This window comes from Lepisosteus oculatus, chromosome 4 (genome assembly GCF_040954835.1).
Source record: "Lepisosteus oculatus isolate fLepOcu1 chromosome 4, fLepOcu1.hap2, whole genome shotgun sequence".
Lineage (NCBI taxonomy): Eukaryota > Metazoa > Chordata > Actinopteri > Semionotiformes > Lepisosteidae > Lepisosteus > Lepisosteus oculatus.
The window spans coordinates 33,475,788-33,490,403 of NC_090699.1; the positions used below are offsets into that span (position 1 = coordinate 33,475,788).

The following is a 14,616-nucleotide window of genomic DNA, read 5'->3' on the forward strand; positions in this document are numbered from 1 at the left end:
CTTCTCTTTTGGATTGTTCGCCTCGGCCACACCTCTCCCGTACACCAGCGCACCTTGGACACGCCCCCCTGTCTTCAGCCCCGTTTTTCTGCATGACGTTTCCCTAGTGTTTCCCCACTCCATCAGACTGTGTCGTCCGCATAGGGTCCGGAAAGAACTGTTCGTTACAAAAGCATTTAAAATAACAGTATGAGCTGAGTGTTGGGTGTATACTTGAATGCAGTTTAACTGTGAAGAACAAGGTGCCTTTAGAAAAAGGTACTTCAATACAAAATCTGCATGATGTAAAAGAATATTCAGAATATATTTTAAGGCAGAATACAATATCCTTACATTAAACACATAAATTGACCTTCTGGCTATGGTTTCTAGTGCACTCAAAATAGCTTTAATGTGCATTTGAGAACACAAATTCAGTTTTACATAAACAAAGAAATAACAGAATAAAAACAGGAGATGTAAGAGATAACATTCTGGGTGGCACGGCAGGCGTTTAGGTCTGAACTTTACTTCACTTCTCTGTGAGGACAAAAACAGGGAATATGCTACAGGCTATCTCTGTTGTAGGAATATTCCTATCAGCTTCATTCAAATGTGTCAGTTTTTTTAGTCTGTCAACATTGAATTATTTAGACCCTGTATTGTTATCATTGCCATTTGTAAAGTGTGGATCATGTCTTTTTATATCACACAGCTGCTAGTTAAGACAGATCCCATTATCAAGCTAATAGCTTCTAAGAGAAGCAGTTGGTAAAAGATAGCAAGAGCATATGCCTCCCAAAGCCCTTCCAAAAGAGATGCTGAATTCTTATCAGAAGTACTTTTTATCTTTAAAAAGCATTAACAAATTACATTCCTCCTGCTGTGCAGGAGGTCCTTTGTCTTTTGTTTGCATCTGTGGTTCTCAGTGCAACATTTTTGTTTGAAAATATCTTTTTGCAATTTAACATCTGTCGCTCTGGCTGAGGTCCGTGTACTGGAGGACTTACAGTATTTAAACTTACAGTTTGTAAGTGTGAGTTTGTGGGAGGTTATGCCATCATTTCCTATAACAATCCCAGTCCCATGTTTCACAGAGTCACCATTGAAATGCTGTGCAATCAGGAAAAAAAAATTGAAAATGACTATTTTAATTTGCTAATGCATGCACTGTTACAGCCTATTACAAATGAATAATTCATTGAAGTTTATGTTGAAATCCTGGGCTCTCCCACATGCTGAATGTTTTCCACTGGATGAAGGCTTTTTGTGTCATTGCAATATCTGCAATTACAGTAATGCAGTGAATTGTTTTATGATGATTTGTGAAAGCAAAATGTTTATTCCATCCAGCACATAAACCTAAGAATAAAGGTATTTACTTTTGGAGGGAAGTATACAGTATGTTTTCTGAAGAAAGCCTGCTCCACGCAGATGAAGAGTATAAAATGAGCCAAAGTTCTGGATATTCTCAACACAATAAACAACTGTAAAAAATCACTTTTTTATTTGTTGGACATTATTTACTCACAGATAAAGCTGACTTTCTTTTGACCCAATACAGCTATAAGACAAGGTTTTCGGCTGAGACATGACACACAAAGCAGGAATTTCAAACAGACAGAAAGATAAAACATAAAGCCTCTCCGCCTTTTGATAAGTTTACATCTTTTCAAAGCGTTTAAAATCAAGCCAGTGATTTATTTCACACTAATGATGGCCTTAAACAATTTAAGCAAGCAGTGTCAGGGAGAATTTAGAGTCCCTGACTTGCTAGTCATTATCAGTGCATTCTTCAGTTGTAAGCTACTTGTTAGAGCACCTGGCCAAAGAAAAAGGGGTCATATTCCAACTTCTGCACTGATGATGACCCACACAAGGGACAAAAGTTCAGAATTGTTGAAAATTCAGCTCTGGATTTCCAAGCCCTTGGTGTATCAGAAGAGGAATTTGAATTGCACACAAATCATGCGTATAGAGCAAATCTTTTAATGGACTTAAAAAAGCTATTTATGCCTACCTGTGTGGGCTGAGCCACTGTCTGTTGTTATTCCTGTAGTGTTAATCTAAATAGGCATTTAGAAAAATAAAAATGCTTCACAAAAAGACCTTACGATGAAATGGTCCTTAGTGTGAAGTACCACTGGAAAATGGATTTTGGACATTTTAAATTTTGCCACTATTTTTCCTGTAGTGTTTTTTTAAATGACAAAGGATATTTGAAAAAAGGGGATAAAACCCACCACGGAATATGAAATACATTACAAGAAAACCAGATAGTAGAATGGCTTTTTAGTGATGCCACATGGCTACACAAGTACTGTATACCTCCTTTATCTGTTTCACAAACATTCTTTATTTTTGAAAATAAAAGTGTTTCACATAACTCAGTCTTTTTCCCTGCATGTAAAATAGTCATTTAGGACAGGCTGCAGTTCCTTTCAAGGATCATGACATAATACAACTACTAAATTTTGGTCATACTGTATATACAACTACAATATACAGTACTCTGTTATTTTTTGAATCCACAAAAGCAAGCTATGTATCTGCAATAATTTATATATATATATAAGACAATGGGCAGGGTATACAGTATAAGAAGGTATATTTAGATTTTCAGAAAGAATTCGATAAAGTACCTAATAAAAGATTAATTCTCAAAGTGCAGACTGTTTTCATTGTAGGTATTGCACATAACTGATGAAGAAATGGTTCACAAGCTAGAAACAGGGGACAGAAACAGGGATTAGGCTCAAATTAGTCTGTAAGGGAATTCCTAGAGTATCTCTTGTATATGAACTACTGCTCTTGTAATCTATAGTAATGATCCAGATTCTAATTCAGTTAGCAAACAAGCTACAGTAAGTGTGCAGATGATACCAATCTAAGAGCAATAGCAAGAAATCAAAAAGATCTAGAACAATTTCAGGACTGGGCAAACACCTTGCACATATCATTTAATGTAGACAAGTGCAAGGGTGTTACATACATGTGGAAAAGACATTTTTGTAAAATGGGAAACAGAAATGGAAGAGTCCACTTATGAGAACAGAGAAGAGCATTTTAAACTGAAACAGGAATCATTTTACACAAAGGGTTGTGGGAATATGGAACACTCCACCTAGCCATGGTGTTGAACCCCATACTCCAGTTTCTTTCCTTCCAAGCTTAATGAGATACTAATCGTATATCTACAGTACTAGCAACTGAACAAGCTACATTGGCTGAATGTTCTCCTCTTGTTTGCAACAGGTCTTAACTTAATATGGATATTTGAAAAGCAGCTACTTTCATAATATCTTTCTTGAATGTCCTTGCTCTGGTTTATAGTTGGTACATTTGTTTACATTGCACCATACTATAAATGTCTACATTGAATATCCTAATTATGGACTTGGAATGTCAAGTATAGACTTCTAACTGTACAGAAAAGAGCAATGTATATTGTTCGATATCTACCTGACAACTGTAATAAGCCACACATTATCTCGATCATTAATTGTTTTAGAAATTTGTTAAAGTAAAGTTATCCTTGAATATTCTGGGATTTTGTATATTTTATCAACATCTGTAATAAACACTAAATAGCACAATACAGTAAATAGAAAAGCTTTTGATTTAAGTGCTTTAAGTGTGAGATCTCCGATTCATTTTCCCCCCATTTTTTTCACTCGTGTTTTCAGAGGACTTTTTTCACAAAGCCAAGAAATTCACCTGACATCTATTACACTAATTGTAATTATCATTGTAATTTATTCCACTAAAGAAAGCAATTTATAACACAGGTTGGACTTTTACAGACGCACATGGGAAATCTATTCAAGATAATTAGACATTTTCAATACTTAGTTTTAAGCATGTCATTCATATTTTTATGAACATTCACTAATATACATTAATTGCATTATTGCAATATTGTATTAATTGCATTAATACAATCCAATTCAAACATCAATCAATCTCATCAGCAGAGCTCAGGTTCATACTTTCAAGAAAATTCTATTTTGTTTATCTAAGAGTGCAACTGAGACTCCATTATTATAACCCTTTAAAACCTTCCTTAGCTGACAGAATATTGAACACATTGTGTAAATAAATCTGCTATGGTTGAAAAGTTCTCTTTATGTCTTTATAAAGCCAAGACCTTCTCATAAATATTGTGTTTCTTGGATAATACAACACAAGACTTAGCCCTATTTTGGCTTTTTACCAATCAGATGACCGTGCTTTTGGAACCAAAGTATTAGACTTATTAATGAAGCACAAAAGACAGTGGAGTGATCCAGATTTCACTTCAGGCGAAAGGTCACTCAAGCATGCACCTTGATCCCCTCGTGTTTACTTTGCAGGTAAAATTAGAGGGAAGCATTACTGATGATTATACCCCTCCTGACAGAATAATTATACCTCAGCTAAAGTGTTTTGTTTGTTTGCATAGCTTTATAACTTACTGCATTATTCTGCTATTATTCAAATGTCTATGGCAGGTCTTCCCTATTCTGGTCCTAGTAACCCCAGTGTCTGACGTTTTTCATTCCTACTTAATTGAGCCCTTTATTGAACTAATAATTTGATTAATTGCAACTATTTTATTGCTTACAGCTATTAATTTGCTAGGAATTTCAAGGCAACAAATAGATTTTATCTAGCAATAATCAGAAAATGATTTATTGCTATTTAGGGTTGCAGCATTCTTTTACAAGCAACCTGAACATTTGCAGTTGAAAATAAACTGGATTCCGAACCATCAGATATCAGGGTCACTAGGACAAGTGGTGGAACTGTTGGAGGTCTGCACAAGGAAAAAAAACATATTAATGTCGGTGTAAAACGTATAAGACAGTCATTTATGAGATTTAAAAAAGACATTATGAATTACATTTATGTAATTATACCCCTTGAAAAGTATACATTTAGTAATTAAAGAATACAGGTTAAAGGTAAGAAACAAAACCTGAACAATGCCATTCCCTGGCTATGTCATAAATATGCTTATAGATTTAGTACAACAAGAGAAATATATTACTTGTAAAAACTGTCAATCAGGGTTTCACAACCCACAGTACATTTACTCCAGTTTTGAAAATATTGCTCAGGCCTAACTTTTAACGGTGACAGATATGGTTTAAGGCAAATTTTAGGTTATATGCAAAGAGAGCCCCTAATTACAGCTTTCATTACAAGACGTCTTTCAGAATTTTGGTCATAATAATTTTTTCAATCTGTTCAGTCTAGAGCTATAATTACTGAGCAAAAAAAACAGTAACACTGCAGTCATTAATTTCACATGGAAAAATGCACATGCACTGCACTGATGCTGAAAGACTAATTGACATTGGGAAACATTTAAGGCACCAAGAAAGCAAAGGTGCCCCATGGCTTGTTGAAGTGCTTTACAGTTGTGAGAGCTTGTCTGAATGTGCATTACAGTTCGTTCTTATAAATACAGTACATGCTGTATTATTTTTAATCCTACAGTATATACTACAATAACCACACCCTTGAAAAAGATGTATTTTGGTGCATATTACCAAGAGCAAAGAGAGAACAGCAAAGTGATAAGGGATCTGATGGTCACTCCAATGCACCATGAAATGAGAGGTTTAGAAATTGCTTGGAAATCTGCCAGTACTGCTTACAGGAACTGCTGGAATTAGTATTTGCCCTCAGCAGTGAAATGCTGTAGTCCATAGTTGGATTTACTCCACTGGACAGGAGCTCGTTCAAAATTTCAAAAGGTGTTGGTTGGTGGCCAATTCAACAAATTCTTCACCAAAGAAATGTGGCCCATGTTTTTTTACTATGTTTTTAATTGTTTTGATTAACCCCCTTGCCCTTTCCAAGACTGAGGAGTTGTGCTACATAAGATGACATCGTCCTAAGCCTGGACCTTTTCAATTTGCTTATTCCGGCTGAAAATTGTCCTGTTTGGCAGTCCAGTGCCATCCGTGTGAAATTTCTCCTTTCCCACGTTCTTGGACGGCCTGTGTGGAGAAACTGCATTTTTACCATTGTGTTTGCAGGAGTCACTGACTTGTGTGTACAGCAATTGGAAAGACTAATTTCAGTTCAGGATTAAGATCAAGTGGTTTTTGATTGTAGAAAGATAACATAGAGAGTATAGCTTGAGGGCTCACCTCAATTGCTTGTGTTATTGTAATTACAATCTGAAGCCACCATTAAATTATTGAATTTAGTCTTTTAAGTTAATTACTAATAATTCTACAAGCACTCCCTAATTTTATTTTTGCTGTTTCTGATTGGTCCAATTGCTCTCTTTATCACCCTGCTCCCTTCTACCATATGTTCAGTCTTCACCCACATCTTCAGCCACCCTCTCTCCTCCTGTCTTACTAGCCTACTGCTGATTGTTTCTCTCTGCTAGTCCATCCTACTGTGCTTAAATGCTTCTATCCTCATGCCCTTTGTAGTTATACATGAACATCAGGACTCTGCTGATCACCTTCTGTGATCAGAATGCTCCTGCTTAGATTTAGTTTGCAGCTTCTCTTTTCTATTGAGATCAGTTAAGCATAACTGTGCATAAAGATTTGACTGAATAAGTAATGTTATTTTATGAACAGTAACATAAAAACATACGAATGATTACATACAAGAGGAAACCGTTTAGTCCATTAGTAACTAATTGATTCATGGATCTCATCCAGCTGTTTCTTGAAGGACGCCAGGATGTCAGCTTCATCAGCATGACTGGGCTGCTTGTTCCATACTCCCTCATCCTGAGTTTAGTAGCGTTGAGAGCAGTTGTATAGTCATTATTCTTTTGCGAGGCTGTGACAGTATCACTGGGCAACAGGTTTACTGGGAGGATTTATGACTCGGGAATGAAAACTAAATCGTAGGTAGGCCCTGTAAGCAATGGTTAGGTTTTCATCACCCCATTCTCCAGAGAGTAGCTTCAGTGAACAACATGTGGATTTGTCACGGATTATCAATCAAAAAAACCACAGGGATTGCTTCCTAACAGCTGGCTTTCAGGTTACACAGGTGTTTGTGCCTTTTAAGGATTAGCTGGTAGCTATTCAAGATGAAATACAGTTCATGCCACATGATAAAAAGCAGTTAATTTAGTATACAAATACAATTACTTTAAAAGCTACTATTTGGACTAAAGTGTTATCCACACCTTAAAGATAAAAATGACACTATATGAAATAATGGGAATTGTATATAGGCTTGAAGCAAGGGTTTGAACAAAGATGTTTAGGAATACCAAGTTTGTGCAGGTGTATAACATCATCCATAAAATACATTCCCAAATATATTTCAGGCCTTACTTATTTGTGCTGTTTTAAACTCACATTTCCATAGTCTCAGTTTCGTTTCATTATACTGTATTTCTACCACTATCAAAATATCCCAAACCACGTTTTTAATCAAACATGAAATAGGGTCAAAGTTCCTTGGAGTCACTTCAGCCATCATTTAAGGATCAAAATGAGGTTTGTGTCTTTCAATCAGTTCAAGCTGATGGTACCAGTTTTATTAGGATATACTGTATTCAAACATGTAGGGCATTGGATAATTCAGGGATAGGCAACCAAGTTCCTGGATAGCTACAGTCCAGCAGGTCTTACTGAGAGATGAGCTTGATTATTAGGTATAAAGTATTCCCTTAAAGTGTTGCCCAAACCATTTGAGTACTTTCACCAATTCACACAAAAAGCCACAAGAAAATGAATAGGTTAACTCCGTGTGGCACTTGCAATAATGTTAGTGAGTTTTAAGTCTTTTCAAACACAGTTTTCAGTTCTTCTTGTTGGAGAAATGAATGCCTAAAAGGAAATCACCACACATTCAGACATTAGCTGCATTTTACACAAAGTTTATGCTCCTCTTATGATAACTGAATGTGCATGATGGAAAAAGTCAAAATGTATATAGCGGAATAAACTGACATAATCTAAATACAAGAGTGAATGGAGGTATTTACCTGAAATGTTTCCATGCTTCTTGTGTTTTCCTTTAGCTCTTTTCTAAAACTGGATGCAATTTTGTAATGTAATCATGTTGTATATTAATTCTGTAGTGGATTAAATGTGGTCATTTTGATCCATCTGCTTTGACAGAAAAGTATTATGACTTTTGTTTAATTTGTGGTATTGTTTGTTTCCTTCTGTGGCATGAGACTTTTAAACATGAATGTATGAAATACTAGATGATCTCTGTCAGGTCAGGCAGTGCCCTTGTTGTGCATTGCATGTTAGCTCTGGTTTTTCATGCTCATTCTTGCGTTTCCTCCTTTGTTCCATGTGCAGCGACCCCGTGCAGCTCCAGCTACTCCACAACCAAGTCCTGCTTGAGCAACAGCAAGAGAGCGTCACCCCGCGCCATCTGGAGTCTGCGTCCCACCCCGCCCCAGCCTTCCCCGAGCCCCTGGCCAACATGAACGTCATCAATTCCACACACCTGCCCCTCCAACAGTCAGCCCCCTCCGCCAACACAAACCTGCCTCAGACCTTCAACTACGCCCGGCCCAAGCAGTTCATTGCCGCTCAGACCCTCCCTCCTGGCAGGGGCTTTTCCCCGACGGAGTCCCCCGTCCCCATGCTGAACGCCATGGCCCAGGCTACCCAAGCGGCTCCAAAACCCCCAGCCGAAGATGTTTTTGCTCCAGCCCCTGCCACCCCTCCCCATTTCCAGCCATCTCCATGGCTGTTCCAAACCAGGGTCTTGCAATCGCCCACCAGTCCCACTGGACCTATGGCATCACCTCCCCCCCTTTACTCTGCTTTCGCCATTCGTGCTCAGTCCCCCCCCCATGCCCCCTCCCCGACTCCCAGCAGCTCCACTCCCAGCCCCATTCAGAATCCAGTGGCCTTCCTCAGCTCCGTCCTGCCATCGCTGCCCACCTCTCCACCAACTAACGCCATGGGCCTGCCAAGGAGCGCCCCTGCAGCGTGAGTGCCACAGTGTCACAGATTGAAGGGCCGAGATTGACGGGGCTCCTTCCAGTCTGAGATGTCTGCATGGCACCCTGTATTGTCCTGTACAGACCCATCTCTCACCCTCTTACTTAATCTCAGTTAAAGTTAAAACAATTAAAACCCAAAAAATAAAACCATCTTATTTAGAGAAATTATATATAAAGAAATGTTTTTCCACACGATGGAAATTTTGATTTTGATTTTGATGTCAATTTTGAGATGACAAGCTATTTCTGTCATCTCTGGAGCAGATTTAACTCATTTTAAATGTGTCCATTTATATTTAAATATTGAGCGTGTAGTTTAAAGTGGATTTTCACTGTATGTAAACAACTGCTTTCAAATTAAGAGAGAAAAGAATATGTTAGAAAACTAATTTTTTAAATGTAACACAAAAGGGATTAAAATTATCTACCTATCCTTTAATGAGAAGTGGTAGAGTAAATTCAACAAATATATCATTTGGGGACTGTTTCTCCTTTTCACGCATTGTTGCGGATAAATATTTGACAGCATCTTGAAACCTTCTGCATTATTTCACTTGAATTGGAACACTATTTAATGTTTATTTTTATATTTTATGTTATCAAAGGGTTTTTTTTATCAGCCAAGCACATGCAAATATTTAAATAGCGCTGAAACGTACAGTACCACACATTAAATTGTATGACAGTGTTCGTTTTAGTCAGATTGTGTGTACAAAACATTAATGGCTGCAGTTTGTCCATCAACAACTTTTTCTGTTGATATCCTAGGTCTCCACAAGGTATACTAAAGAAGAATCCAAAGTCCCCTCGCTCGGTATCAGATGACGAAATACGGGACACCAAAGATGCAGTCCTACATGACCTGGAGAAAAAACTACGGTTTAAAGATGATGCAGCACAAAATGGGCAACAGGTATTTACTGTTTCTGATTCCTGTCCACTGCTTTATCCTGGACTCACACAACATTCATATCCTTCGGCACTTTGTTCTTCATTTCAATCGAACCTGCTGAATCACCCCTTTCTCAAACCAAATAACTATTTTCTGTATCATTGATCATTGTGTATCACTAGAAATAATGTTGTTATAATAATTAAGCAGGAAGTACACCCAAAGCAGTTCACAAATATGAAATAAAGAAGAAGAAAATTCATATATGTACTGTACTGTATACTCTAAATCTCCCATACTCAAAATTTCTAAAATCTTAACGTACAGTAATTAACATGTAAAGTCATGATACCTGCTTACTGCATTTAATATGTGGGATGAAAAAATGCAAAAACGTTGGCTTCAGGTTGAATTAGCAAAGGGAAAAAAACTCTGCAGACTCTGAGGTCTGTTGGATTCCTGAACTGAGTCCAGGTGTCTGGGAAATTCATGCTTGTAGGCACGAAGTATTATGGATATCCTGGTGTATCCCAGGTCCTTATCAAGTTCTCTGATAGACTTCAAAAGAACCACAAAAATGCTTTAATTGACTGTGAAGTTAGAAATGCATGCAGACATATTCTGGCAAAAAACAAAGGTTAAAATATTGTTTCCTTTCCAGGTGTGCATTCCGTGTTCACTTGAAAGAGGGTGCGAGTTTGGTGTATTTTTGGCATTGCTTTCTTTATATATAAATTGACATGTAAATGTAGAAGAACTGTTTTATAATGAACATTTTACACATCTATAAAAAGCCAATATGAAGGCAAGCCTTTTCAAATTCTTAAGCACAAAAGTTTGTTATCTTTCAGACTGTCTGCGAAAGAAGGCAGTGAGTATAAGAGTTTAGTTTTCTCTCATCTTGGGTATACTGTATAACCTACTTCTCGGTTCAGACCTTGACCAAGAAACTAGTACTGTAGGAACATTAATGTACAGGCTAATTTGTACTTTGTTTTCGGACTGACTCTAACAATAACACTGTAACAAACAGGGTAAACCCCAATATTTATGCCTACTCTCTGATAGAAGCTGACTTATGAGGCAAAAATGGCCCGCAGACTGCTTGGACCAAACAATGCTGCAACAGTCTTTAACTTTGATGAGGTACAAGAATGTTCTCCATCTCAGGTATTTTCCAAAATGTTTTCCCAACTATTATTCTCTTTGTCTGTATAAATCTTCTTTGACCCTGCACTAATCTGAGAACTGATTTACTTGATCTTGGCACCGTGCATTCATTTTCACCACAGAAAACTCTAATTCTTGCTACACGGATGTTTTCACTGACTTAAAGCGCTTGATCACAATAATTTGTATTGTAATAATGTATAATAATCTAATACACAGCATTTGCTTTTATTCAAATGCTAAATATAATTCTTTTACTTATATGACAGGTCAGCCAGTGGTTAGAATGTTCAGAAACAGATCATAATTTCCAAGTGCTATATGTTAATGGTGGGTCCCAATAAAAAAGTCTGTATTTTGATATTATAAGATGCTAGAGAACAGGAGACAGAAAATATTTTTTCTAAAAAGCACTACAGGCAAAATGATTGTGGTCTGTGGTCTTTGATATGCTGAAATATGTACTTGTACCATAAAACATATGGATATAGATGGACTTGGATAAATAGCTAAGTCCCATTTATATGGTTTAAATTGTCAGTCAGATGATTTCTACTCATTTGAGAAGCAGGCTGTGTGACATTAAGAATACACAGAAAGGTGTCCTGCAAGATGTGGATCATTGAGACACCCTAAAGCAGGGAAGAGACCAAGTGTTCTGGACTGTTTGGTAGTCTTAACATCTTATTAGTGATACATGTACTCAAATACAAAAACATCTTACTTGTTTACAAATGCCATCAGAACTTGAGTAACACCCACAAAAATGGGAAATCGGGAACAAATTACTTTTTTGACACTAATACGTTTACAAATCTACATTAAACAAAATTTTTATCAAAATGCAAATTATCACCAGAAATCTTTTGAGTATAAAAATGACAGTGAAAACCATACAAGTGCACCCATTGCTCTTTACATTGGTTCCTATGTATTTACAGTATCATTTCTTAATTATTTAAAATAATATAACTTTGTCACGTCAGCTGTCTTACTGTAAAAAAAGAAAAAGATATAAAGACACTTTTTTAAACTGGCTTCAAGCCAGTTTCAACAGCAGTTACAATGCTCTTTTGAAAAGCTGAAAGTAGGTAGAAATAATCCCATTTATCACTGAGCTGGAAAGGGGAAAGTGCCAGTTTCGTATTTTCTCTACAACAGTATTGGGGCACAGCCAGGGGTATTTTGTCAAGCCATATGTTTATACCTTGAAGGAAAATCTTAAGACTAACCTAGTTGTGTAATGCAGTTATATTTAATTAAAATTCAATTATTGTTTGACAAAACCTGAAAGCTTCTTGAAAGTTCCCTACTTGATTGTGAGGAAAGGTGATATAAAGTGTACTTTTATCTGTTTATCAGAGTCTTATTTTAGGGTTTACACATGGTGTTTTATTAATATATTATATGGAAACCATTAGCAAAGACTTGTTCTGTGCTTTAATACAGGATTGTTAATCATGTTGAAAATGTCCTGTGAGATATAATCAAAATGTATATGCTAATAGGTAAATATTCTGTCGGTGTCCAAGTCAATCCACCATACTTGGTATGATTAATTCAAACCCTGAAACAAAAATGCTGTGAAAGTAGGCCTCTAAGTGAAGTATTACGTTTTCTCAAGTTTTATAAAAACATTTTAAGTTTTAAAATGATTGCAACAGGCATTTGCAAAAAAAAAGTGGTCCGTAAACCTCAAAAGCACGATGAAAACAAAATATTCCACCACCTGGTATGTGTTTTGTTTTTGGCAGTCTAGCTGTACATGGACCAAATGTAGTTGGGCTGTACTTTTTTAAACAGTCACATTAAAAGCTAGTCTTCTCTTAACATTTCATCACACTTTTGCATTTTCATCATTTTAAACTTGTTTTGTACTCTTGCAGGATCTTAAATATATGATAGAATCAACCCGCAACACACTTGGTAAACAGCAGGTTAAGTCCTAACCCTGATTATTATTTTTTAAATCTTTCTTCAGCTTTTGAGAAACTACATCTCTTTATCTCTGAATGTAGCACGGGAGTACAGCATCGTAGCAGACTGCATGGACAACAAACTATATTCTGGATACAGTCTGTTTCTATTTATCTTACAGCAAACTGCGATCTGGAATTTGTTCTTTTCCTATGGCTTCCTCTTACGTGCCTGCATATTAGCTCTGTACCTTGTTTGCATGGCAACTGCTCTGGCAGCTTGTGCTGATTCCTTCGAGCTGAGCTATTATTACAGTATGTGTTATTGCTGTCATGTATGAGCCTCACATACTGTAGTTTTCACAAGAGGACAGATTTTGTGGCACTGTAATGTTTTAGGTTGCTGGCAACAACAAAAGATCATAAAGAAATTGCTAGTCATAAGCAATCAGTGAAGGAAGAAAAACTTGATTTTGTCAAAAGTTCTTTTGCCTTTTACATTTCTTAGTGTCCGTAAAGAAGTAAGTTTTTTTTTTCTCAGATGAGCCCAGTTTTAATACAATAAATGATCATGATGGCTAACTAAAAAGGGAACATATTTTAAAACTGGTATTTGTTCTTCCTTCCCATCCTACCACCAAATATGATTATGGTTTCCGTCACCTCCTGTTTCACAACAGCCACCATTTCCTGAATTTCTTCTCATAAAACGTACTTAATGGTGTATGTTACATAATTTCCAGTGTTCTAAAATGTACAAATTAGAAAAGAAACTGAATCTGTATTTTAAAGTACCAATTCCCTAAAGTACCTATTCAGACATATTTTAAAGCGTACATCCTTTCAATGTTTCATCTACAGTTCAATACCATATTTTACCAGTCTTACATATTACTCCATTAACAAGCTCAGGACACAATAGGATGTTGATAACAGCACAGTTTCATACAGTATGTGACTCTTTATAACAGTTAAATTATAGAAGCAGTTTTTGGGAGAGAATACAAATGTATTCTTATCCTTAGAGGACTGAGCTTGAAGATATTGAAAGAAAGCAAACTATTTTTAAGACATTTATGATATTTGAAAGATGGGGATGTATTTATAAAGAAGTTCCAAAAACAATAGCCGTTTTACAGTGTCACATAGAACTCCAAGGATTCATTACCAGTCTCTTTTCAAAAAGAAAAAAAAACAGTTGAGTAGTTTACAATAAAATGTTTATATTTTCAGTACTTTCACGTACTTTCTAAATTTTACTTTTAACTTTTAAAGCCTTACACACCAACTCCTCACAACACAATACTACACCTCACAAACACTCCCATGTATCAAGCAATGTCTGTACTCTGCTGAGGCACATCTTTTAGCTGTACCTTCTTTTAGGTACGTACAGTACAAGCTTCTCAGGGCAAGCACTTTCAGCCGCCTCACTCCATAACCCTGGATCTCACTCTCTGCCACTCTGAGAAAAGTAAACTCTTTTAAAATCTACCGTCAAGACATATCTTTTTAGTTTGACTTTGAATTAATTAATGGCATTTCTTATGTTTAGTTATGCCATTTTTATGCATTTTATAAAAATAGTTTATGCCATTTTTCCATTTTCCATATTTTTATATCTCTATCTTTTTTCTGGTTAGTGTTATTTTGATTGTATTTCTCTTTTTTTTGTGTGTGTTTTTGTTTGTACCCTGTAAAGTGGCCCAAACACTGTTTGC

The 14,616-nt window shown here is 36.4% G+C and overlaps 1 protein-coding gene across 3 annotated transcripts in view; it reads left to right on the forward strand.

Annotated features, from left to right (window-relative positions):
* mypn (myopalladin) overlaps positions 1–14,616 on the forward strand; it is a 68,471-nt gene that overhangs the window by 43,031 nt on the left and 10,824 nt on the right. For 2 of the 3 annotated variants that reach the window (XM_015347633.2, XM_015347632.2), the window contains exons 11-14: positions 8,262–8,903; positions 9,686–9,830; positions 10,878–10,979; positions 12,866–12,916. In XM_015347633.2, the coding sequence (XP_015203119.2) occupies positions 8,262–8,903; positions 9,686–9,830; positions 10,878–10,979; positions 12,866–12,916 (940 nt within the window). The remainder of the gene's footprint in view (positions 1–8,261; positions 8,904–9,685; positions 9,831–10,877; positions 10,980–12,865; positions 12,917–14,616) is intronic. The other variant, XM_006630790.3, reaches the window with a different exon arrangement.